The 27459-nt window shown below is 42.4% G+C and overlaps 1 protein-coding gene and 1 long non-coding RNA gene across 3 annotated transcripts; one reads left to right on the forward strand and one right to left on the reverse strand.

Annotated features, from left to right (window-relative positions):
- Positions 1 to 1252: 1252 nt before the first annotated feature.
- On the reverse strand, positions 1253 to 25645 carry ELAC1 (elaC ribonuclease Z 1). Of its 2 annotated transcripts, XM_073006288.1 has the most exons (5): positions 25465 to 25645; positions 23350 to 23509; positions 19153 to 19317; positions 9134 to 9601; positions 1253 to 6995 (listed from the first exon to the last, which is right to left on the reverse strand). In XM_073006288.1, the coding sequence occupies exons 3-5, from the start codon at positions 19307 to 19309 to the stop codon at positions 6529 to 6531; spliced, it is 1092 nt and encodes a 363-aa protein (XP_072862389.1). In that variant the 5' UTR covers positions 19310 to 19317; positions 23350 to 23509; positions 25465 to 25645; the 3' UTR covers positions 1253 to 6528. The 2 variants fall into 2 exon arrangements, with proteins under 2 accessions (XP_072862389.1, XP_007972176.1); XM_007973985.3 differs by lacking the exon at positions 23350 to 23509 and having other exon boundaries at positions 25465 to 25642.
- On the forward strand, positions 9186 to 15750 carry LOC140708990 (uncharacterized). The gene is made up of 3 exons (XR_012089298.1): positions 9186 to 9263; positions 9368 to 9591; positions 14611 to 15750. It is a non-coding gene; the product is annotated as an uncharacterized lncRNA (long non-coding RNA).
- Positions 25646 to 27459: the final 1814 nt, after the last annotated feature.

The following is a 27459-nucleotide window of genomic DNA, read 5'->3' on the forward strand; positions in this document are numbered from 1 at the left end:
GAAGGTCAGGTGCAAGTGCTCTAAGAGTAATGTGCGGCCGGGCGTGGTGGCTCACGCCTGTAATCCCAGCCCTTTGGGAGGCTGAGGCAGGCAGATCACAAGGTCAGGAGATCAAGAACATCTTGGCCAACATGGTGAAACCCTGTCTCTACCAAAAATGCAAAAATTAGCTGGGCGTGGTAGTGCACACCTATAGTCCCAGCTACTATGGAGGCTGAGGCAGAAGAATCACTTGAACCCGGGAGGCGGAGGTTGCAGGGAACAGAGATTGCGCCATTGCACTCCAGCCTGTTAACAGAGCGAGACTCCGTCTCAAAAAAAAAAAAAAAAAAAAAAAAAAAAGAGTAATATGCTACCTAGTGGGGAGGCCAGGGAAGGTTTCCATGAGGCTGTGACTGTAGGGCTGTGATCTGAAGGCCCAGTAAGGGTTAACTTGGGGACAGGAGAAAGAGCATTCCAGGCAGAGGGAGCAGGCCTAGCAAAGGCTTCATGACAACAGAAAGTCCTGACAAAGGACTGAAAGAAGACCCACATGGTCGGGGCTGCAGAAGTATAGAGAAAGATTAGATTGGGAAGGTGGGTAAGATATGGCCACTAAAAAGTTTCAAGCAGGGGGAATGTGAGACTCAAATGTGCGTTTTGAAAAAAACAAAACACACAGACTCAGACTGCAGTATGGAGAATGGGACTGGAATGTTACAAAGGCTTGAGAGCAGCTGCTAACTGCCTGGAGTACCCATGGGGAGACATGCAGTTGATAAGATTACTCAGAGCAGCATCTTATCTGTGTGTGCGTTTTAATGTAATTTTTGAAGTAAATGAATACACACAAATAGTTTAAAATATCAAATAGTGCTAATATTATTTGGCTAACAAAAAATAGCGGTCCCCTGACCATCCCACCCCACCCCTTGACCCTTCTGATCCCTTCTTCCACTCTTAACTATTCATCTAGTAGTCCCTCCTCCCCTCCTTCTGCTTTTTAAAAACATACTATGCTTAGAGTACTATTTATTTTTCACTTTTAGACATTGTTTACTTCCTACTAAGGAAGAAATGAATTTTGCGATCTTACTCGCTCCCTGTTCCTCCCTCTCCCCCCCCCCCCCGCCCACCCCCCGCTCTATTCTTATCCTGCCAAGAGGGAACATTCAAAGCATTACCAGCGCTTCCTTTTTAGTCTTCCCATGTAAGAAAAATGCTGACTCATTCATTACCTGAAAAATCCATCAATCAGTAAGGACAGAACCAGCACATTTCATGATAAATTTATACCTTTGTTAGTAAAAAAGTACCTTCACTGTACGTCTGTCATGGACATATTTGAAGCAAGGATTTTTACCCTTAAAGTAAAAACTACCAAATTTTTAAGTTGGCATAAGAATATTCAAGGAAATCACAATACGTCCTACTTGCAAGACATAACAAAGTTATTTGCACTGGGAGGTGAAAATAATCTTCATAGGACTAATGTCTTGGGGAAGAAGAGTTAGCAAGGTCATGAGCTCATGATACTCCATATCATCTCCAGATAGAATACCGAGACAGGCCACTCCTATTCACTGCTGCTAGGAGTGTAAAAGAGCAGGGAAACCAGTGGGCAATTCCTACGCAGAACCTCCAAAAAGAAGTCAGATTTTCACCCTCAGATAAATCAATTCTAAGGAACGAAATACTCAGAGATAAAGATTTATGCATAAGAATATTCGTGATAGTATTATTTATAATAATGGAAAACAATCTCACTGCCTCCAAACAAAAAAATGGTTAAATGATACTGTATCTACAGAATGCAATAATAGAAAATCATTAAATTCATGCTTTCAGAGAACACTTAATGCCGTGGGGAAATGCTCATATATGCTAAATGAGAAAAACAGTTGAGGTCAGCCTACATGTAAAAATATACATGTGTACATGTGTATAATGTACATATATACAAACATAGGTAGAAGCATATACAAAATATCTAAACATACACAAAACTTTAAAAATGAATAGAATACACAGTTTCTTTCTCCCAATATGGTCTGTCACTCATATACCTCAGAATCACCTTGGAGGCTTATTAAAAATGCAGATTCTTGGGTATTACCCCAGACCTAGTGAATTAAGTCTTTGAAAGCAGAGCCTAAGGATCTCTGTCTACCTACACACCCTGAGTAATTCTCACTCACTCCTCAGTTTGGGGACCACTGGATCAGAAATAACAGCTCTCTGTGGGTAAAGGAATTATGAACACTTGTCTTCTTTTATTGAATGTTAAAAAAATTCTCAGGCCGGGCACAGTGGCTCACGCCTGTAATCCCAGCACTTTGGGAGGCCAAGGCAGGAGGATCACGAGGTCAGGAGATCGAGACCCTCCTGGCTAACAAGGTGAAACCCCATCTCTACTAAAAATATAAAAAATTAGTCGGGCGTGGAAGTGGGCGCCTGTAGTCCCAGCTACTTGGGAGGCTGAGGCAGAAGAATGGCGTGAACCTGGGAGGCAGAGGTTGCAGTGAGCCGAGATCGCACCACTGCACTCCAGCCTCGACAGAGCGAGACTCCATCTCAAAAAAAAAAAAAAAAAAATTCTGTACCAAGCATATGCTGCTTTTATAATTCAAAGTTCATTAAAAGTGCATTAATGAGGCATGAGTATTAAACAGAGCTGATTTAAGGTCTATTTGGGAAAGTGTAAACAACTTTGGAGAATTAAAACGTGCACTTTTTTCTTAAGACTGTCTTGCTCTTTTGCCCAAGCAGTGCAGTGGTGTGATCTCGGCTCACTACAACCTCCTCTCCTAGGTTCAAACGATTCTCCTGCCTCAGCCTCCAGAGTAGCTGGGATTACAGACACCAGCCAGCACGCCCAGCTAATTTTTGTAGAGATGGGGTTTCACCATGTTGGCCAGGCTGGTCTTGAACTCCTGACGTCAAGTGATCCGCCCACCTTGGCCTCCCAAAGTGCTGGGATTACAGGTGAACCATGGTGCCTGGCTGCAAGTGTACATTTTTAAAATCTAAAATACAGGGCCAGACTCTGTCTCAAAAAAAAAATAGTAATAATAATAAATCTAAAATAAGTAGGTATCTATGGATTCCTCACAATTGACTCAGTTTAGGACAAAGGAAGTAATATATTAAGTTTAGACATGGAAATCATTCCTCAATAAATTGTGCAGGTAAAAAATATAAATAGAATAATTTTGCGACATATGGAGAATGGCTTTTCTAAAGTTCTAAAGTTCCAACATCTTCCTTGGCAAAAAGAGGATTCAGTAATCAAGTAAATTTGGGGCACAATGCATATTATGGTCACCCTCCCCACTTAAAAGTCAAATCCTTGGGTAGATTACAGGTTCTGAGAAGTCTAATATAAACTTTCTTAATTCTAGCTACACAAATTCTTAGAATGTCCCTATCATTGAAAACAAATTTTAGCCCAGAAGAGGGTCTAGAAAAAGTTATCATCATGGACTGATACTCTACACTTGACCCAACATATCGTTTCCACATTCCCATGGCCTCTGAGGGCTTAGCCCATACGTATTTATAGAGCCTGATTCTAAGGGCATGGCTCAAGTCAGCTACCAAGTAATGTTCAGGAACAGCAAAATTCGAGTGCCCAGGCTACAAGATTAGAACATGTGAAGCAACTACAGATTTACTTTTATCTACTGGTCTCTTTCACTAGGCTGTGTGCTTAGGGCTGGAATTTTGCCACTTGTCTATTCATTTATGTACTACCAATACAATAAAGTCTGGCACTTATTTAGTACTCAGTGAATGAGGCACCACCAAACCGGTGGTTTAAATTCTTTCTGGTAAGTTCTGCAATGAAATGGGCTAGTTTCATTACTGAACTTAAACCATTTCTGAGTACTTACTATAAGTAGGCATTTCTTTTTTTTTTTGGCAGGGGGTGGAATGCAGTGACGTGATCTCAGCTCACTGCAACCTCCACTTCCTGGGTTCAAGCAATTCTCGTGCCTCAGCCTCCCGAGTAGCTGGGATTACAGATGTGCACCACCACGCCTAGCTAATTTTTGTAATTTTAGTAGAGACGGGGTTTAGCCACGTTGCCCAGGCTGGTCTCAAACTCCTGGCCTCAAGCAATCCATCCACCTCGGCCTCCCTAAGTGTTGGGATTACAGGTGTGAGCCACTGCTCCCAGCCAAGATGGAGTCTTGCCATATCGCTATGGACTTAAACCCCTAGGCTCAAGTGATCCGCCCACCTCAGCCTCCTGAGTAGCTGGGACTACAGGCACACACCACTGCACTCAGCTCTAGGTAGGCATTTCTAAGGATGTGGCGGTGACTAAGACATAATCTCTATCTTCAGGGGCTTCGTGCATTAGAGATACTCATCTAAGCCATTCTAGTCCTAGAGCCATTCTAGTCCTAGCCTCTTGCACAAGTTTGGGTACATATTAAATGTCTAATGTTTATTTGAATTGAATTTAGAAACCATGACATGCTTTATGCATGATCAAAATTTGGCATTTTCTGGGGGCAGAGTCTACAGTAAGGCAGACCATTCTAAAGACTACATCAGGATGATCACATCTTAAGTAACCAGACCTATCTTGATCATTGCTTTTTTCTTTTCTTTTCTTTTCTTTTTTGAGAGAGGGTCTTGCTCTGTTGCTCAGGCTGGAGTACGATAGCATGATCATGGCTTACTGCAGCCTCAACCTCCCCAGGCTCCCACCTTGGCCTCCTGAGTAGCTGGGACCACAGGCACACCACCATGCCTGGCTAAGTTTTGTATTTTTTGTAATGATGGGGTTTCACCATTTGCGCAGGCTGGTCTGTAACTCCTGGGCTCAAGCAATCCGCCTGCCTCCGAGTGCTGGGATTACAGGCACGAACCACTGCCCCCAGCCGATCATCACCACTTTGGAGTCTCCACAACTAGCCAGGAGTCAAAAATTTTGGCCAGAGAAGCCCCAGAACCCAGAGGAATCGAACAGTAAGTACTACAACAGTGTTTCTAAATATGTGTGCTGTAAAGCTCTCCAGGTTCCTGAGATGTTAATTGGTAGTACCTGGTGAAATAGGACTGAGAAAGGGGTTCAGTAGAGCTGACAGGCCTCTGTACTGCAGGATTTCTCAACACATTTAAGCAATGTGCTATGCCCCTTATATATGTTGTCTTGTTTAATAATCTATGACATGGGTCTTACTGTTTTTCCCATTTTTGAAATTAACAAGCTGAAGAAACTCGGAGAGTGCTCCAGACCACACAGAGGTACCACCATAAGTCACAGAACGGGACTGTAGGATCAGGTCTTTCTGGCATCCAACACTGGTTTACGATCATTTGAAGCAATACTGTTTTTAACATGTTGATGGGCACTACACCACTCCTAGAAGGGCAGACAGCAATAAAGTGCTTCCCAAACTGATTTGACTGAGGAGCCCCTTTGAGTGATCAGCACTCAAGTCTAGCCATGGAGCATGTTTTAAGAAACATCGTTGGGCAAATAATGTTTATTAATAGGGACACATAAATGAAACCTTAGTTTAATAGATAAGCATTTTTTACCTCCAGGTTCATAAGCTTCACTTGATGGCTCATTTCTTTTGAATGTTATTTGGTATGACATTGCAATTCTAACATATTCACTCTTTTGGATTTGACTTACCTAGTAATTTGACTCATTATGTCACTAATTTTGGTAAACTATATTCACATCAAGAGTATAAACTTTAACTTGCTGCGTATCTCAATGGGTCTGCAATTTGCATTTCAGGGTGAGATGATTCTTTATTGTACATTACTGACCAAAACTTTGCAGGACATCTAGCATCCCTGATCCCTGCTGACTAAATACCAGTAGCAGTAGTACCACCATTACCACCACTACCACCACCACCACCACCCACCCCCACCATACTCAGTCACTGTGACAAGAAAACATCCCCATAATTTCAAACCTGCTTCCAGAGGAGCAGTGTCACCCAAGCTGAGAACTATGGGTTAAGAGACAAACAGAAAGTTCAATAAAATGTGAAAATAAACACCTAGCCAAACCCTGCATTCAGTATTCCAGCAAAGCTATGGTCATGCTATCGTCAATCCTGCGTGTCCAGCGTTTCATGACATTTCTCCTTATTCTGTTAATAACACAAACAGATTCAATACAAACTGCCAAAATACCATTTTTAGCCACGAGGGCTGAGTCCTGTGCTCTTTGCCAATAGCAGCAATAAAGCTGGGCAGAAGCTAAACCCAGGACTGCATGGAATATTGGCTATCTGTGGTAGCAGCACAAAATGAGACATATACCTGAATAGTCTATCATTTTGTCAAATCTGGACTTTAAAAAGGATGCTGGGGTTTTTTTTCTCTTAAAAAGATTTATTATCAAAAAGCTTGCTCCCTTTAAATACTGAGCCAATTCATCAATGCAGCTCCATTCTTTTTAGGATTATTAAGACCCAAATAATCTCAGACTAAAACAAGAAATAAAAAACTGGACTGTAGGTTCAGTAACATATTCACAGACATGTCAGTATGCACCCAGGAACACTGGTTTCATTTCTTGATGGGAATGCTTATCACCATAAAATCTTCTGCTAGAGTCACTTCTTGGAGATCTAACACTGATTCAGCTTGCTTTTTTAGTTCTGCAATGCCATCTGTTTCTCCTTCTCTGGCCAAGGCAACTGGTTTGTACCTCTGACTGAAGTGAGTCAGAACCAGCCTCTTTGCACGGCACAACTTTGCAAATGTGGCTGCCATCTGTGGTGTGCTGTGGCCGTGCTCCTTTGCTTTGTCCATCTGGGCATCATCCAGGGTCGCTTCGTGAATCAACAGGTCTGCTTCAAAACACAGCTTTACTCCTCCATCACCCACAACCCCAGAGCAGTCACCCAATATGCAGATTTTTCTTCCAACAATAGGCTTTTTTAAGACATCTTGGGGAGAAATTGTAACCCCATTTTCCAGAACAACAGAAATTCCATTTTTCAGCTTCCCATAGGCAGGACCTGGTGGAACACCTAATGATGAAGGCAGATAACATTACATTATAGGAATGGAATTTATGACTTTTCAAGAGTCTATTTTAACAGCATTGCAAATAGCTAATGGAAAAGGCATCCATAATTGTTATAAATGTTTTACTACTTGTGGAAAACTGGAATTATTTATACATTTTTAAAGTTTCAGTGTTGATTGATATTAGCAATGCCTTAGTACTTAAAACATTTCCCATGCATACATGTCAAACAAGTTTTAGTCTCCTAAGTATCACTAGGACCTTATTGTAGTCACTATAACATCCTTGATTCTCTGTTGTGCAAGGAAACAACAGTTTTTGAGAATGCTTTATTTAATAAACTCACTTTTGGGTAAAATTTGAGAGTACATTTAAATAATGATATAATCAGGCTGGGCGCAGTGGCTCATGCCTGTAATCCTAGCACTTTGTGAGGCCAAGGCAGGCAGATCACTTGAGCTCAGGAGTTCGAGACCAGCCTGGTCACATGGGGAGACCTTGCCTCTACTAAAAATACAAAAAATTAGCCAGGCGTAGTGGTGCACACCTGTAGTCCCAGCTACATGGGAGGCAAAGGCACGAGAATTGCTTTAACCCAGGGGGCAGAAGTTGCAGTGAGCGAGCTGAGATCACACCACTGCACTCCAGCCTGGACAACAGAGTAAGACTGCCGCAAAAACAAAACAAAACAAAACCAAAAAAACATGATATAATCAACACCTCGTCAAAACAAGTACCTACAAAGTAACTTAATAAAAAAATTGTTAGTGAAGATTGCTTGTATTACAAGATCAGGGAGCATTTTTTCAGGCAATTGTACATTATTAATCTTGGTAGACGGGCAGTTCCACACTTAATCAAAGTGGGCTTAAATCTCATACTAATTTAAAATAAGACCTGATCATCACTATGGACAATACTTACAAACTAGTATAACATGACCACCAATTCCAACACAGATCATGTTTAAAGTTTCCAAATATAATAGTATTTCTACAGGCTTTCAGGTAATAAAAATACCATTAACCTAAGTCACTTTTCCTCATTATCTAGCATTTTGTTTTAGTTGAGGAAGAGATCACATAAATAAAAAAACAAGCACACACAAAATGCCACCGTGCTTTTTACAGGCACTGCCACACCATGCCCATGAAGGCAGTGACACTGGAGATATAATGTACCTGGACTCTACCTCGCAAGAGGTGCTGAAGATCCCTTCATGCATACTGGCTTAGCATGGAGGAGGTGTGAAGCCTTAGATGGGCCCCAAGCCCACCTCTGCATGCTTGCTTTCCACTGTAATGAACCCTGGTATATCAAACTGGTTGAGGCACAGGGTTTTGAATACCAAATTAATTTAATGAAGGTTAAATTAGTAAGCAAAGTAGATAGAGAAGGAAACTCTGAAAGCACATGGTTGCAGTTGTAAGGTTAAGATCAATGGCAAAAATTCTCAGACCAAAGATGTCATCAAAAACACATATCAAAGGGAAGACGTGAAAAAATAAAGCCTGGACCTAAAGCCACCACCACTATCACCCAAATCACCTTGCCAACCAAGATAGTATAAGAAAGAATGTGGATCCAGGGAGCTGAAGACAGGATTCAAATGTATACTTGGCTTTTGTTCTAAATAGCATTTTTTGGTCCCATGGATTTTCCTTAATAAGCAAACTTTGGGCAAACAGACTAAGTGGAGAAAATGTCAGTTTTAGGCCTGGGATAGAGGAGTGGAAGTTTACTATGACACTTTTTTTTTTTTTTTTGAGACAGAGTCTCACTTTGTCACCCAAGCTGGAGTATAGTAGCTCCATCTTGGCTCACTGCAGCCTTGACCTCCCGGGTTCAAGTGATCCTCCTGCTTCAGCCCCCCAAGTAGCTGGGACTACAGGCACATGCCACCACGCTCAGTTAAGTTTTTTATTTTTAGTAGAGATGGGATTTCGTCATGTTGCCAAGGCTGGTCTTGAACTCCTGAACTCAAGTGATCCGCCCGCCTCGGCTTCCCAAAGTGCTAGGATTACAGGCATGAGCCACCACTCCTGGCCTTACTACGACACTTCTTAGAGCTTCAGTTAACGGGAGCCCTATTGATGAGAAGGGGGGAAAAAGCAAAAAAAACAAAAAAAAGACACTTACCAAGGTCTTTTAGTTTCTGTGCATTGAGTTTACCTGGGCGTTTCTTTTCCATGACTGAAAACCCAAATGAGGGAATTCTGTGAAAGAGGCGAAATGCTTTTACAACAAACTGTTCATCATCAAACAGAAGGTACGAGTTTTCTTCTGAGTCTAATAGGATAGTTCTTCCTTGTTCCTCTTTGGGAGGACTGCCTGCTCTATTCACATGTGCAAATTCTTTTAATTCTTCTGCAGGACATTGATCCGCTGTAGGAACCAGTTCATGAACCACATAACGGAAGATCAGCTCCGTGTGAGAGAGTTCCATGGTTCGCCAGATAAAGTCCCGAAGCCCTACAGGGCCATAGATTTCAATAGGCTGTTTGGACACCATGGAGCCACTCTGCAGGCTGATTGTGCAGAGGAGCCCAGGAAGGCCAAAGAAATGGTCTCCATGAAGATGTGTGATGAAGATCTTGGTAATTCTCCCTTTTGATGGAGATAGAGAAATACATTTGGAAATTTTTCATTAACTAAAAACCCATACAAAGCTATTTGAAACAAGCCTAACACTTTCCATTAAAAATAGTAAATTGAATTTAAAAGTTATACTTACCATCATAAACTTATTCATTTACATTTTGCTACATGATTCCAAAAACAAGAAAGACAGGCTTTATTTCATCAGATGGTTGTTTGTTTGTTTGTTTGTTTTTAATAGTTTTTTTAAAGAGACAGGTCTCGCTCTGTCATCCAGGCTGGAGTGTAGTGGTGTGATCATAGCTCACTGCAGCTTGACCTCCTGGGCTCAAGTGATCCTACCGCCTCAGCCTCCCAAGTAGCTAAGACTACAGGAGCCTACCACTATGTCTGGCTTTTTCTTTTTTTTTAATTTTGTAGAGATGGGGTCTTGCTATGTTGCCCAGGCTGGTCTCAAACTCCTGGCCTTAAGCAATTCTCCCATCTTGGCCTCCCAAAGTGCTGGGATTACTGTGCCTAGCCCCGCTAGATGGTTTCAGTAAGATATAACATTTTTCATAAAACATCTTCATATTACATAGTTTTACAGCTCTCAGAGTATTTTCATACATTTTCTGCCACACAAAAAAACAAGTAAAATATATAAGTGTACCAAAATAATTCACTTAACTATTAAATAGATAGGCCTCAAGTATCAAAAACATCTAGCAATTACATTGCTCCCTACTGCTCCCTCTGAGAAAAGCAAACATGTATTCCAGGAAAACAAAATGTTCCACTGGCTCCAACTGACTGGACCAGTGCCTGAACCCAAAATTGCCTTTTAAGGACTCCCTATGCTGGACAGGGATTAACCAATCAGGTCACAGCCTGCTTGTCTGGGTGAGGTTGAAGAAGATGGAGAAAAAGGAAGGAGGGTGAGGAAGGGAGGGGAAAAGGAGGAGGGAGAATGGAGGTAGGAGAGGAACAAGGTGAGGAACTGAGAAGGAAGATGGGCAACAGATGCCAGATTGCAGGAGGGCCGATTATGTAAGGGTACTTGGGTCCATTCTTCCTTTCAGTCTGAACTAACACAACAGTTTTTTCAGTGCATATGGGCTTAGGTTATAACTTGGTTTAGCCAATGGTAAACCGAATTTATTGCTGGAATGTGGCAGTATGCCACATCAGCATTTTCTGAGATGCACCACATGGCATTTCAAAAGTAACAACCACAATTTACACATTTCTAGTACAAAAGAGGCTTCTGGTCCTTTGCTCAAGGCCCACCTATTTTAAATATTTGATGCTATAAAAGTACAGAAACAGTTTACTGATACTATAAAAGAACAGGAATAGTTTACTATAATGTGATTTGTTCCATAATATCAAGTGTTCTCCAAGGAAGCCTTCCCAGAATTACAACATCAAGCTCAGGCCCCAGCAACAGAGAGAACAATAGATTGGCACAGGCTGATTGTAGAACTTGTGAATCCCCAGGAGGCACGCTAGAAGTTTCCTCAATATGCTCCTTTTTGCTGTTTTTTTTTACTGCCTGAATCTCTCATTTCCCCAATCTCCCTGTCCAGATTGCCAAGCCACCTCCATGCGTGACCTGAGGACTCTGCAGACAAAATAACTATAGCAATAGGGCCAGGCGCGGTGGGTCATGCCTGTAATCACACTTTGGGAGGCCAAGGTGGGCGGATCACCTGAGGTCGGGAGTTTGATCAGGCGGATCAGCCTGATCAACATGGAGAAACCCTGTCTCTACTAAAAATACACAATTAGCTGGGTGTGATGGCGCATGCCTGTAATCCCAGCTACTTGGGTGGCTAAGGCAGGAGAATCGCTTGAACCCAGGAGGTGGAGGTTGTGGTGAGCCGAGATCACGCCATTGCACTCCAGCCTAGGCAATAAGAGCTAAACTCCATCTTAAAAAAAAAAAAAAGAACTACAGCAGTCACTGAGTCCAGATCCCCCAGTGGCCTAAAAACTGCCAGCATCTGACTTTCTGGGCCCTTTCCCTATCTACTCTAAAACAAAGCCAAACTGAACACCAAAACAACCTGTGAACCCGAAGTGAGGCAAATTAAGTAAAAAACTGCTTCTTACAGTTATCATAGTTTCAGGGAGACAAACACTTCATTTTTCAAGAAACCTGATTTCAAAGGGAGAAGGAATGGCAACCACAATTATCAAAGGTATGAGGAAGCTCTCAAATGAAGACACAAAAATGCCTGAGTTCCCTCTCCCTTGGAAACAAGGAAGTTATGGGGGAATATGTCATCTACAGAGGAGTGGAATACTGAGCATTCTCCAAAAATAAAGACATAGGTATATTTACTGGATTTGGAAAAGCTGCAATATATGGTTTGTATACATTGTTCAGTTGAAAAAAAAAGCAGGTTATGCCAAGAGCAGTATAATTCTATGTATGCAGAACTATACACACACACACACACACACACACACTCCGTACTGTCACCATATCTATATACATAGGAAATTCACCTATGGGGGGACTCGGACTTTTCTTATTTACAGTTTTCTGTTTTGAGTTTTTACAATAAGCATTTATACTTTTTATATCATTTAAAAAATCATGCTCTTACAGTACTTTTTTCTTTTCTTTTTTTTTTTTTTTTTTTTTTTTTGAGACAGAGTCTTGCTCTGTCACCCAGGCAGGAGTGCAGTGGCTCGATCTCTACTCACTGCAACCTCCAACTCCCAGGCTCTGGCGATTCTCCTGCCTCAGCCTCCTGAGTAGCTGGGATTACAGGCGTCCGCCACCATGCCCGGCTAATTTTTGTATTTTTAGTAGAGACGGTGTTTCACCATGTTCGAGGAGGTCACCTCAAACTCCCGACCTCAGGTGATCCGCTTACTTCGGCCTCCCAAAGTGCTAGGATTACAGGCGTGAGTCACCGCACCTGGCCTATAATACTTTTAATAATCATTTCATATGTACACATGAGTATAGGGTATAGAATAATATACATGGAAGACTTGGAGGAGTGGGAGGGTGGCTGGAGGATGAAGGATGATTAGTTACCTGATGGGTGCAATGTACATTATTTGGTGATGGGTACACTAAATCCCAGACTTCACCACTATGTAATATATCCATGTAACAAAACTGCAATTGTATTCAAAACTTATTAACCCTGGAGGTAGTACAAGCTGAAAGGGTTTCAACCTATTATGGACCTAATGATAGGACCCAATGATAGGTCCGTAATAGGTTATGGAGAGAAATTAGTATGTACTGAGGGTGCTTCATTCCAGTTTGAGACTGGGGGCATCTGAATGAAGTACTAGAGAGTCACAGTTAATGCTCTGGGATTACTATCTCACCTTCCTCTCTAAGGCCAGAAAGTTTTCTTTTTTTTTCTTTTGAGATGGAGTCTCGCTCTGTCGCCCAGGCTGGAGTGCAGTGACGTGATCTCGGCTCACCACAACTTCTGCCTCCCAGGTTCAAGCAATTCTCCTGCCTCAGCCTCCCAAGTAGCTGGGATTACAGGCACCTGCCACCACACCCTGCTAATTTTTATATTTTCAGTAGAGATGGGGTTTCACCTTGTTGGCCAGGCTGGTCTCAAACTCCTGACCTCACTCGTGATCCACCTGCTTTGGCCTCCCAAAGTGCTGGGATTACAGGTGTGGGCCACCACTCCTGGCCTCAGAAATTTTTTTTTCTAAGCCTATAGAAATGTAGTAAACTAAAGGCTCCTTTGGGCTTTTGGGGTTTTTTGTTTGTTTGTTTGTTTGTTTGGGTTTTTGTGGCCAGGATTAGATTTACCAACTATATGTATGAATGCATGCATTCATGCTTATTTACTTATTTGTTGAGACAGGATCTTGCTCTGTCACCAGGCTGGAGTGCAGTGGCTCAATCATGGCTCACTGCAGCTTTGACCTTCTGGGCTCAAAGGATCCTCCCGCCTCAGCCTCCTGCTGGGACCACAGGTGCAAACCACCACATCCGGCTTTTTTATTTCTTGTAGAGACAGAGTCTCTTTATGTTGCCCAGGTTGGTCTCAAACTCCTGGCCTCAAGTGATCTTCCTGCCTTGGCCTCCCGAAGTGCTGAGATTACAGGCATGAGCCACTGGGCGCAGTGGCTCACACCTGAATCCTAGCACTTTGGGAGGACAAGGTGGGCGGATGGCCTGAGCTCAGGAGTTTGACATCAGCCTGGGCAACATGGCAAAACCCCATCTCTACTAAAAATACAAAAAAAAAAAAAAAAAAAGGCAGGTGTGGTGGTGTGTGCCTATAATCTCAGCTACTCAGGAGGCTGAGGCATAAGAATCACTTGAACCCAGGAGGCAGAGGTTGTAGTGAGCCAAGATCGCACCACTACACTCCAGCCTGGGTGACAGAGCAAGACTCTGTCTCAAAAAAAAAAAAAAAATCATATATAAAGGAACTGTAAAATTGTGGTGGATATTTTAGGTGGTCCCTGTGGCCCCTACCCCTTGGTGTTCACATCCTATAATCCCCTCTCCTTCAGTGTGGCCAGAACTTGTGACTTGCTTCTAACCAGTAGAATATGGCACAAGAATGCAATGTGATTACATTATGGGACATAAGACTCCATCTTGCTAGCAGACTTACTCTAGAGTCTCCTTCTCCCATGCTGGCTATGAAGAAGTAAGCTACCATGAAGCAGAAACCCACAATGCAGAGAACTCAAAGAGCTCAGGGCAGACTGTCCTACCACTGTATGGGTTCTGCCAACAACCTGAAAGAGCTGAGAAATCTTCCCCAGCTGGACCTCTGATGAAATTGTAACCCCAGCCAACACCTAGACTGCAGTCTACTGAGACCCTGAGGCAGAAAACCTAGCTAAGCCAGGCCCGAACTCCCTAACCCACAGTAACTAGGAGATAATAAATGCAAAAAAGCCACTAAATTTATAATGTTATGCATTATTAGATAATATCAGATAACTAACACACGTATTAAATAAAAAGATGTTTTCCCACAGCCAAACCTCTGGTACTCACTCTTAACAATTTCTTGTTTCTATTTTAGTACACCTTGCCACCTCAACTCCTACTGTCTGAAATGTTATCAAGTCTCTACTCTGACCTGTGCCTGCCCGGAGGGCTCTCATGAAGGTTCTCATGAAAGGAATCTCTGTACGATCCAAGTAAAGCAAAGAATAGCACCTGACTTATCTCAAAGTTTCAACACAAGACAGTATATAATTAGGGTTCAACTGTACATACCTGAAGGCCACATGTCCCAAACAATATGCATTAGCTCCTTCCTCTAACAACTCTTTTCCTGACTTCTTCTCTAAGTCCAGGGCATCAACATCAGTAACTTGTATTAATTCTTCACTTCCTTACACACTAGACATTCAGTGACCACCTCCTCTTGGCTCTACAAATATCTCTTAAATTGAATCTCTCATCTCCATCTCTACACTTCAACATCCTCATTCTCTCTCTCTCTCTCTCACACACACACACACACACACACACACACACACACACACACACACAGTGATGATATGGTTTGGCTATGTCCCCACCCAAATCTCATCTTGAATTGTAGCTCCCATAGTCCCCCACATCATGGGAGGGACCTGGTGGGAAGCAAATGAATCATGGGGGCAGGTTTTCTCATGCTGTTCTCACAACAATGAATCAGTCTCATGAGGTCTGATGGTTTGATAAAACGCAGTTCCCCTACACATGCTCGCTTGCCTGCCACCATGTAAGACATACCTTTGCTCTGCCTTTGCCTTCCACCATGATTGTGAGGCCTCCCCAGCTATGTCGAACTGTGAGTCCATTAAACCTCTTTTTTTTTTTTATTAATAAATTAGTCTTGGGTATTTCTTCATAGCAGTATGAAAATGGCCTGATACAGTAAATTGGTATTGGTAGAGTGGGATAATGCTATAAGGATACCTGGAAATGTGGAAATGACTTTGGAACTGGGTAGCAGGCAGAGGTTGGAACAGTTTGGAGTGCTCAGAAGGAGAGAGGAAAATGTGGGAAGGTTTAGAACTTCCTAAAGACTTGGGAGGGCTTAGAAGACATGAAGACGTGGAAGTTTGGAATTTCCCGTTGAATGGTTTTGACCAAAAAGCCCAGACTGAGGTGGTCTCAGATGGAGATGAGGAACTCATTGGGAACTGAAGCAAAGATGATTCTTGCTATGCTTTAGCAAAGAGGGCAGCATTGTGCCACTGCCCTAGAGATCTGTGGAACTTTGAACTTGAGAGAGATGATTTAGGGTATCTGGCAGAAGAAATTTCTAAGCAGCAAAGCATTCAAGAAGTGACTTGGGTGCTCTTAAAAGCATTCACTTTTATGTATTCACAAAGATATGGTTTGGAATTGGAACTTATGTTTAAAGGGAAGCAGAGCATAAAAGTTCAGAGAATTTGCATCCTGACGATGTGATAGAAAAGAAAATCCCATTTTATGAGGAGAAATTCAAGCTGGCTGCAGAAATTTGTGTAAGTAATGAGGAGCCAAATGTTAATCACCAAGACAATGGGGAAAATGTTGCCAGGGCATGTCAGAGGTCTTCCCAGCAGTCACATGCCCAGATGCCTAGAAGGAAAAATGGTTTCCTGGCCTGGGCCCAGGGCCTTGCTGCTTTGTGCAGTCTCAGGACTTGGTGCTCTGCGTACCAGTGTGGCTTAAAGGGGCGAAGGTATAGCTCAGGCTGTTGCTTCAGAGAGTGCAAACCCCAAGCCTTGGCAGCTTAGATGTGGTGTTGGGCCAGTGGAAGCACAGATGTCAAGAATTGAGGTTTGGGAACCTCCTTCTAGATTTCAGAGGATGTATGGAAAAAACCTGGATGTCCAGGCAGAAGTCTTCTGCAGGGGTGGAGCCCTCATGAAGAACCTCTACTAGGGCAGTGTGGAAAGGAAATATGGGGTGTGAGACTCCACACACAGCCACTGGGACACTGCTTAGTAGAGCTGTGAGAAGAGGGCTACTATCCTTCAGAACTCAGAATAGCAGATATATTGACAGCTTGCACTGTGTGCATGGAAAAGCTGTAGACACTCAACACCAACCCATGAAAACAGCCCGGAAGTGGGCTGCACCCTGTAAAGTCACAGGAGTGGAACTGCCCAATATAATGGGAATCTACCCCTTGCATCAGCATGCCCTGGATGTGAGACATGGAGTCAAAGGAGATCATTTCAGAGCTTTAAGATTTGACTGTCCTATTGGATTTTGGACTTGCATGGGGCCTGTAGCCCCTTTGTTTTGGCCAATTTCTCCCATTTTGAATGGGTATATTTACCCAATGCCTGTACCCCCACTGTATCTAAGAAGTAACTAACTTTCTTTTGATTTTACAGGTTCACAGGTAGAAGGGATTTGCCTTGTTTTAGATGAGACTTTGGACTGTGGACTTTTGAAGTAATGCTGAAATGAGTTAAGACTTTGGGGGACTATTGGGAAGGCATGATTGGTTTGAAATGTGAGGACATAAGGTTTTAGAGGGGTCAGGGGTGGAATGATATGGTTTACCTATGTCCCACCCAAATCTCACCTTGAATTGTAGCTCCTATAATCCCCACATGTCATGAGAGGGACCTGGTAGGAAGTAATTGAATCATGGCGGGCAGGTTCTCTCATGCTGTTCTCATGATAGTGAATAAGTCTCATGAGATCTGATGAGTTGATAAAGGGTGGTTCCCCTGCACATGCTCTCTTGCCTTCCACCATGTAAGACATGGCTTTGCTCTGCCTTCGCCTTCCACCATGATTGTGAGGCCTCCCCAGTCATGTGGAATTGCGAGTCCATTAAACCTCTTTTTTTGTTGTTTTAATAAATTACCCAGTCTTTGGTATTTCTTCATAGCAGTATGAAAATAAATTAATACAAGTGAATTGCAACTGCCTTGGAACTGGTCTCCCTGATGCTATTCTCTCTCTCCCAATACATGTGCCATCAGAAAATTCTGTCCTAAAACACAAACAAGATCGCATTATTCCCCCCTTAAAAACATGAATGGTTCCTTTTTCCCAGTAAAATAATAAAGTCTAAATATCTTACTGTGCTACAGAGGACTTCACAGTCAGCCCTCACCTTTTCAGCATTCTTAGTTCCATCTACCCTAGCCAACTACTCAATGCTCCCCAAGTTTCCAGTTTCCTGGAAACTTCCTTACTTGTTGCTCACTTTGTTGTCTGTTCCCTCAATGTCCATCTCTACTTCTCTCTCAGAAAAACTTCTATTTATCTCTTGGATCCCAGCTCAACTGTTAACAATCTCTGGGATGCCTTCTCTTAATGAATGGTTAGTTACTTCCCCCTCCTTTGTGTTCCAAAGTACTTAGAAAATACCTCCATTATTCTACTTATCAGATTACATGATTGATTACCGTCCGTTTGCATGTCAGTTTCCATCACTAGACCAAGAGATCCTTGAACACTAGAAGTATCTTTAGTCACCAAGTGCCAGGTACTGTGATGAGTTGTAGGAATAATGATTTCAATACTATTTATCAAGACCTAATAAGTGAGAGGCACTATGCTAAGTTGCTAAAAGTCTTATCCATCTCACTAAAGTAAAGTAAGTTCCATAATCATTTACATACTTAGTAAGATGCCTAGCTGAAGAGATATAGCTAGGCACCTACTAGGTATATAAATGATCATGGAACCTACTTTACAGTATAGGGAGATAAAGAACACAGAAACAAACTAAATAACATAATTTCAGATACTGATAATGCAAAGAAGTCAATAAAAATAGGACAAAGTAAAGGAATGACTGGGGTGAGAGTCATTCCTTAATCCAGGAGGGTCTGGTAAAGCCTCTGAGAAGATGGCATTTGAGCTAAGATTTAACTGAGAAAGAGGCACCCACACAGAGAATAAGTGATTACATGTAATTCTCATAACACCCTTTCTAAGTAGACTTTTTATCCCCATTTGCAAGATGGGGAAAGTAAAGTCGAAGTTTGCTGATCTGCTAAGGTCACAAGCCCAACACACAGCCAGGACTAGAACCCAGGTCTGCCTGACTCTGAGCTGAAGCTTTTCACCATTGGACTGCTCTGTCTCCTGGGTGCTGGCCTCTGCTCACTCCATTCTCTCTGGCTGAAATGCCCCTCTTCTCCTCAGCCCTAAAATTCCTCCTCCTCCTCTGACAACCGACAAGTCAACTTCTCTGAGAAGTTTGCCCTGATAACGTCAAGAGGAAAAGAGCATCTCCCTCCTCCAAACATTTCCTACCCTTTGCATCTCTCAGGAAAACTATCTCCTGGTGGAAGTAAGTATGTACACTGCTTCCTTGCTAAAGTAGTGTCCATCTAATATGCCTGGTATATCCCATGACATTTCCCAAACCCCGAGCCTACATGAACCCTTGCTCTCAACATCCACAGGATAAATGAAAAGCAAGTAAAAAGTAAATGAAGTCCAGTGGATGTGGCCAGATGCCTGCAGGCCTTCCAAGTCTCACCAGGATCTAGCATTGAAGTGGGATGCAACCATGAGGGCTGTTTCCGAACAAAATGTCCAGAGAGCGCCAAGAAAATGAAGCAGGACAACAAAAAAATCTTAATGAGATAGCTGAAGGCACACTAACCTGCTTTAAGTTGGCTTTTCATAAGCTGTGTCTGTGTTCCCTCCCCACAGTCAAAGAGCCAGCACTCGCCTTCACACCGAAGGACCACAGCAGAGGCACCCCGGGTTGGAGATGGATATGCTGCACCCGTCCCCAGAAATGTCACATCCATAGACATCTTCCACCCTGCAACAGAAAGATCATCTGTGGATTATTTCATATCACTGCACCAAAAACACATTCCTGTAATATTTATCACTATTATTACTTTTTGGTTATTTAGAAGTCTGGATTCTTGTTCTCTCATAGTACTCCACACATATCCACAGTAAGATTTTAAATAACTTGGCAAAACTACAAGTTAACAAATCTTGTATAATTGTTCACACAAACAAACAAAAATAACCAAACCCAGGCAATTAAAAACTATAGTTGAATTTTAACTATGTGATGTTCTCAAAAAGGCAAAACTATGGAGACAGTAAAAAGAATAGCCCTTGCTAGTGATACAGGAGGAGCGAAGGAAGAATGAACAAGTGGAGCACAGGGGATGTTTAGGGCAGTGAAATGATTCTGTATGATATAGTAAGACATACATACATCATTATACATTGGTCAATTGTATACAGAATGAACAACACTAGAGTGAATGAATTCAATGTAAACTTTAGTTGACAGTGTATCAATATTGGCTCATCAACTGTACCCTGTAGCACATTTTTCTTTTTTTTTTTCATGAGCCTTAAGCTTCTGAACATGTACCACATTAATGCAAGATGTTAGTACAAGGGAAACTGAGGGGTGAGAGATAAGAGAGTATATGGGAACTCTCTGTACTCTCTACTTATTAACTATAAAATAAAATTCCTTCTAACAAACACTAAACAACAACAACTCTAGCTGAGATACTGGGCAAGAGATGGTATTTAATGATGCCTACCAAATGGTGTCTCTGATGCCCATAATGATCAGCCCTTTCTCTAAACAATCATAACAGTAATGCTCTATGATGCTCTCCAGTCATGCTGATATTTCACAATAATGCTGAACAAATGTCTCACTCCCTACGTGACATGGTCCATGACTCACGAGGACTTGGGACTCTGCTATTTTAAGTGATCAGCAATGATCACTTGTTGAATGTGCAGGTTTATTCCAACTCCTAGCACTATTCCTTTCACTATTTCCAGGTGCATCTGACATCGCTGATATACTTATGAGATGGAAGATGTGTATCAAACAGAATAAATTAGAATGAACTGAAATTTATACATAACCGATTATAGATTATCCACATTGACGTCAGGGAAGAAAACAAGCTTAAGAAAAACTACTATAAGATAATTTGACCAACAGCTGGATATATAAGATACAAAAACTTCAATAACTCTTCTCAGTCTTAGCAATAACAAGATAAAAACAGAAATGGGGGGGGGAACCCATTCCAAGAGCAAAAACAAAATTACCAGAAATAAAGTTAGCAGAAAAGGAACAGCACCCAAAAGATTCACACAAATAAGAGATACACATTACGTCCTTGATAGGATAACCTGAAATCACAGAGATGTTCATCTTTCCTAAGCTAATGTAGATATATTTGGTGCAAATTCTATCAGATTTCCAGTGGGATTTATTTTGGAACAGAAACAATCCAAAAATCATACGGAAGAAAAAATAAATGTCTGAGAAGGGGCAAGAAAATTCCAAAACGCAGTGAGTAGTGACCTGCCTTTCTAGGTATTAACATTTACTACAGCAATCTGACATAATTAAAACAGAATAGGCCGGGCACGGTGGCTCATGCCTGTAATCCCAGCACTTTGGGAGGCTGAGGTGGGTGGATCACCTGAGGTCAGGAGTTTGAGACTAGCCTGGCCAAGATGGTGAAACCCTGTCTCTACTAAAAATACAAAAATTAGACGGGCATGCTGGCACACACCTGTAATCCCATCTACTCATGAGGCTGAGGCAGGAGAATCGCTTGAATCTGGGAGGCAGCAGTTGTAATGAGTCAAGATTGTGCAATTGCACTCTCGCCTGGGTGACAGAGTGAGACTCTGTCTCAATAAATAAATAAATAAATAAAACAGAATAATATTGGCACAAAAATAGAGATAAAAGGGAAGGGAAAGTTCAGAAATAAACTAACTACCTATTGGAATCAATACAGTATACAACGAAGGTGTAAAAAGTGTGGTTTCTTTAATGAATGGGACTGACATAATTGGCTGTTCTGGCAGAAAAAAGCAAAGCAAGATGCTCACTTTGCATTGTATATAAAAACACATTTCACATAGTTAAGAAATTTCAATGTAAAAAATCCAATAACATGTTCAAAAGAATTAGGAGAATGTTTACACCTTTAACTATGGAGATGGGAAGCCCTTATTGGCAAGACATAAAATCCAGAAATTTTAAAAACAGACATTTTAACTAAATAAAATCTTGTATACATATCAAGACTCATAAAGTCAAAGGACAAGGAAAAAAAACCTGAAGAAAATAGTTTGGACCCCCTTATGAGAGGGGGTTAATGCTCCTAAAAAAAAGTTTATGCAAATGCATTCAAAATACAAAAAGACTGGTGCAACAGAAAACCAGGCAAAGGATATATACACACACACACACACACACACGAATCACAGAAGAAATCCAAATGGCCTATAAGCATGAAAAAGTTTCAAACAACTATCATGTATCAATTTAAAAAATTAACAGTAATAAATAAAAGATAAGGGTTCAGTCTTCAGTTAGTTAGTGGAATGCAAAATAAAGAAAAAAGAGGCTAGGTGCAGTAGCTCATGCCTGTAATCCCAGCATTTTGGGAGGCAGTGGTGGGAGGATCGCTTGAGCCCAGGAGTTTGAGACCACCCTAGGCAACATAGTGAGACCTTGTCTCTACAAAAAAATTAAAAACAAGTATCAGCTGGACATGGAGGCATGTGCTTGTAGTCCCAGCTTGTCAGGAGGCCGAGGCAGGAGGACCATTGGAACCTGGAAGGTTAAGGCTGCAGTGAGCCGTGATCTCACTGCTGCACTCAAGCCTGGGTGACAGAACAAGACAGAACAAGAACACTCTCACAACAAACAAACAAACAAAGCGACCATTTACCACACATCAGTTGGCAGGCAAGTATCAATGGAGCAATGCTAGCCAGTGCTAACCAGGATGAGGGCAAATGGGTACTGTCACAAACTAATGGTGACAAAGTTATGAATTGCGATTATGCTTTGGGAGAATAATTTGGCAATATATATTACCAGTAATAATGATGCTGTTGATAATTATATGCTTTCACCCAGCAATTCCCATTTTTCAGAATCTACCCAAATAATAAAGATCTATGTACAATGACGCATATTGTGGTAGTCTCAAGTTGGCTAAAATATAGAAGCAATCTAAATATGTCAATAGGAAAATGGCTGAATATTTTATTGTACATTTGTACTATTGTTTATTCTATCAACTATTTATTCTGCACCTAATAAAGTCTTCTGTAACTACTGTCATGGAGGGATGACAGAGAAAAGTTACAGACAGCTATGGCATGATGTCATTTTTATAACAATACCCCAAACCCCTACATTTATGTAAGACAGAGGAAGTCTGATGTGGGAGAGGATACACACCATCCTGTTAATATGTGTTATTTCAGGGGTGATTAAAGTGATGGGGTGGGGGCTGCATGGGGGATTAACTTTTCTTTTAAATCTTTGGATTATGTTTTAATAAGTGGCATTTTATTTAATTTTTTTAAAATTTATATTTACTTAACGCTGATTTTTTTTTTTTTTTTTTTTTTTTTTGGAAATGTGTCATACGCCCAAACATGCTTCTCTAACTACACACCATCTAGTCTTCCTTTCCATTTTGGGAAACAGCTCCTCCCCATATTTCCTGCCCCCAACCGTCATACATAAGGTGGTGCATCTCTACCTTAAGCATAGCCTTGAGGTTATTGCTAATATCCCTTCCATGTGTTACTCTACATTTTCACCTCCAAGATCAAGTCTTCCTCTGATAATAAAGGAGCTTTATTTGCAGAGGCTTCCTTATTGATTTGCAAGATAGGTAAGAATAAATAGAATGCAGAAAGTTAATATTTGTAAAGGCAAATAAACTGCACAAGGAATAATAGAATATAATCACTTTGTCATCCCTAACAAATAATGGATTTAGATCAGTAGTACATAACCCCGGGGGCATATTAGAATCACCTGGAGAGCTTTTAAAACATATCAGTGAAGGTATGGTGGCTCATGCTTGTAAACTCAGCATTTTGGCAGGGTGGCTTGAGGCCAGGAGTTCAAGACCAGCCTGGGAAACACAGCAAGACTCTGTCTCTATAAAAAATTAGCCGGGCATGGTGGCATACACCTGTAGTCCCAAACAAAACAAAAAACCACATCAATAATTGGGCTCCATCCCAGAACATTTAGATAGGAAATTCTGCAAGTGAGACATGTTTCAGTATTAAAAAATAAAAAATAAAATAAATAAAAAGCCTTCTCCTGTGATCCTAACATGGAGTCAGATTTGAGAACCACTTAGTGAAAAGGCTAACAGAGAACTGCAATGGATGGATCAGGTTGATCTAAACTCACCAACTAATCAATCTTTTTAAAAGAAGTTTTATTCTGAAAAACTTCAGACACATATAGAAGTAGAAATTAGCATAATGCAATGCCACACACCCATCATCGAACTTCAACAATTGTTAATTCATGGGCAATCATGTTTCATCTATACACACCAACCCCATTACTCCAAGAATACTTGATAAGACAAACGTGTGCTGTCTGATGGAAGCACCCCATTAGGCAGCACGCATTGTCTAGCTGTCTCTCTTTCTGATGTTAACAGCCACTAGTGATCATTGCCAGAATCCATTATTTCATTAGAGGTTGCCAAAAGGTGATAGTGTCTCATTTCTTTTGCATGTATTTGCTGGCATTCCCTGGTCAATTGTTACCCTATGATGCTAAAAGGTCCACAAAGAGGCAAGATGCTATCTAGCTCCTGGCGTGATACAATGTGAAAAACACAGTAATCCTCCATTAAGCTCTCTTGCCAAAAAATAGAACCTGACCTGAACAAGGCTGCAGGTCTAAATATCTGCTTATTAAAGGAGATGGAAAAAGCAAAATCCTGGATGTAGAAAACGTGAACCGTACAAATGACTTGTTCTTCAAGTAAAATACGGGGAACAAAATAGACACAGAGGGGAAAAGATTAAGAGAGATCTAACAGACATCAACCAAATGGAACGTGTGTAGTTTCTTCGGATACTGATTTGGACAAACCGGGGAAGAGGAGAAAGACAACTACGAAAATGTAAATGCTGACTGGATAGTAGAGGGTAAAATGAGGTGCTAATCACACTGATAATGGCTTTATGTTTTAAAAGGTGTTATTGTGTTTTATAAACATGAACAAGATAACAGATGGAACGTTACATTTCAGATTTGCTTTCAAACACTACAGTGGGGGAGAGGGTAACAGATGAAACAGGATTGATCATGAATTGGAAGTTCAGTATACTATTCAATTTTCATACATGACTTGAAGGTTTCCATAATAATTTAAAACAAATAAAATGAAAACCCTCCAAACAGGTCGGGAAATAATTAGAAATTATTTCATCAATGGTGCATGTTTTGGGACATGCACCATTCTAGGCACTAGGAATTAAATGCGAGCAAACCAGATTAGGTCCCTGTCTTCTTGGACAAAAAACAAAAACAAAAACCCAGCTGCTTGCTTTCTCAAGACTGTGATCCACATTCGGCGAAGTGCATATTCCAGTCGTGATCACAGTACTGTCATTTCACTCTGGGCCCGTGGATCTCGGTCCTGGCCACAGATCACAATTCCCCGGTGATGATGGGGCATCAGCATTTGGAGGCTTCCCAAGCGATTCTACTGGCTGCCAGGTTGAGAACCAGAGCTCCTTCGTTTTCAGACAGGCAGTGTCAACCCTGCAATCACCCTGCGTTGTGCATAGGGCAGATACCGCCGTCCTCCATCTTAGAGCTGAAAGAACCGGGGCCGGGAGGCGGAAAGTGAGAGGCCGAGGTACAGGCAGGGCCAGAGGCCAGATTTCCGCCTCTAGAGAGCTCAGGCTCCCCCATGAGACCGTGTTAGCCTCGAAAAAGGCGGGGTGGGCGGCGGCGCCGGGCAGCCGAAGCTCCGGCCCGGGGCGGTGAACGAGGCGCGTCCTCGCTCCCGGGCGCTCCCCAGGCTTAGGTCCCCGGCGCCGGGCCGGGCCTGGTCGAGCCGGCGAGTCCCGAGGAAGCGCGCCCGCCCCCCTCTGGCATGCCCACCGCACTCACCCTCGAGGCCCGCGCCAGAAGCCGAGGGAGGCGCAGGCCCGCACCCTGGCCCAACCGTCCGTGGGGTTGCAATGCGCCCGGGCGGAAGTGCGCCGCCGGCCGGGTCCCGCACGGCCGCTCTAGGATGCGAGGGAGGTCCGCGCTCGGTGGCACCCGCCTGGAGCCTGGCTCTGGGCGCGCTTCCGGGCTTCCCCTGGGCAGCGAGGGCAGTGTCTGCGTTTACCTCCTTCCCAGGTAGCTGTGTGTCAGGTGGTGACGGTCGACCTGAGGAACAGAGCGGGCTAAACCAAAAGGGAAAAAGTGACTCTTCTTTTGTTTTCCGTGTAATATCTTCCACACAGGAGTGTTCTTCCTGATGTTTTGCTCATATGTGTCGTTTTTGGTCTTTGGTTGGGATGAATCTTCACTATCTTTCATCCACTAAGATCCTTTGCCTGACCATTCACCTTCTTAAAGCCCCATCCATATTCCATTTTCCTACTCCAGGTTGGAATATTTGCTTAACATCTGAAGCTGATTGTACCGTACTCACTCCAAGCCTTGCAGACGTGTTCTCTTAGGTAGTGGACGTGGGATTGAAAAAGCCCAGGATGGCCGTATACAGAACGGGCACGTGGCGATTATAGATCACAGGGAAAAACTCCTTCAGTTTGAATAACAACTTTAAAAAAAATATTTCAGTCTCCTAAGTACTGCCAGATGCACTGATTTCGTGCTCAGTATACTTGAAGTGGTCAAAATATCCAGCAGCTGGCTGGGCGCCGTGGCTCACGCCTGTAGTCTCAGCACTTTGGGAGGCCAAGGTGGGCGGATTGCCTGAGCTCAGGAGTTCGAGACCAACCTGGCCAACATGGCAAAACCTCGTCTCTACTAAAAATACAAAACAAGAAAAAAAAAAAAAAAATATCCGGGCATAGAGGCACACGCCTGTAGTTCCAGCTACGCGGGAGGCTTAGGCACGAGAATCGCTTGAACCTGGGAGGTGGAGGTTGCGGTAAGCCAAGATCACACCACTGCCTTCCAGCCTGGGCGACAGAGCAAGACTCTGTCTAAAAAAAAAAAAAAAAAAAAAAAAAAAATCCAGCGGCTTCAAAATAGGAATCGGAGTGGGGTTTTTTGAAACTACCAGGACAGAGAGACCAGCACTTGTTTAAAAATCATTAATTGATCTACTTATTGGACACTTTCAACCTTTATTCAAATATTAATGGAGCTCTAACTTTGTGGATAGTATTATTTTTGGTGCTGAGAGATTTTTAAAATTTGTCATGGTCCCTGGTTTTGGGGTTTGTTTGTTTGTTTTTGAGACAGGGTCTCACTCTATCACCGCGGTTGGAGTGCAGTGACGCGATCTCAGCTCACTGCAACCTCTGACTCCTGGGCTCAACCAGTCCTCCCACCTTGGCTTCCCAAGTATTCGTAGCTGGGACTACAGGACTACAACCTCCCAAGTAGCTGGCACTACAGGCAAGTCACCACACCCAGCTAATTTTTTTTTTTTTTTAAGATGGGGTTTCACTATGTTGCCCAGGCTGGTGTCAAACTCCTAAGGTCAAGCGATCCACCCGCCTCAGTGTCCCAAAGTGCTGGGATTACAGGCGTGAGCCACTGTGCCCTGCCAGTCCCTGGTTTTAAGGAGCCTATACTCAGGTTGGCAAAAGTTGTCAGGAAACAATCCACTGAAAAGGATATGGAAAAAGGGAGGTCACTAGCTAAGAGATCAGTGAGGAAGAGGTAGAATTTGAGCTGGGTCTTGTAGGATGGATGACACTCGAATTAATGTGGAAATGAAAAAAATAAAATGGACTTGGTCAAGTGGGGTCTAAATTAGCAAAGCATTGAACACTGGAACTTGAACTTATCTATCCTGACACTTGCCTAGCTAAAAGTTCCTTAAGAAGACACATAGCATTCTACAGCTTGGTCTTGATCACAATCAGCTAGGACAGCAGTCCCCAACTTTTTTGGCACCACAGACCAGTTTCATGGAAGACA

This window comes from Chlorocebus sabaeus, chromosome 18 (assembly GCF_047675955.1).
Source record: "Chlorocebus sabaeus isolate Y175 chromosome 18, mChlSab1.0.hap1, whole genome shotgun sequence".
NCBI classification, from domain to species: domain Eukaryota; kingdom Metazoa; phylum Chordata; class Mammalia; order Primates; family Cercopithecidae; genus Chlorocebus; species Chlorocebus sabaeus.

Bases quoted from the DNA above. Each gene is read 5' to 3' on its own strand.
- ELAC1 (XM_073006288.1), bottom strand. From the start codon at position 19,309: ATGTCTATGGATGTGACATTTCTGGGGACGGGTGCAGCATATCCATCT. The intron at 9,602-19,152 runs GTTAGTGTGCCT...CTCCATCAAAAG, and splicing joins GAAAAGCCAACTTAAAGCAG to GGAGAATTACCAAGATCTTC. The intron at 6,996-9,133 runs GTAAGTGTCTTT...CTTCATCATTAG, and splicing joins ACAGAAACTAAAAGACCTTG to GTGTTCCACCAGGTCCTGCC.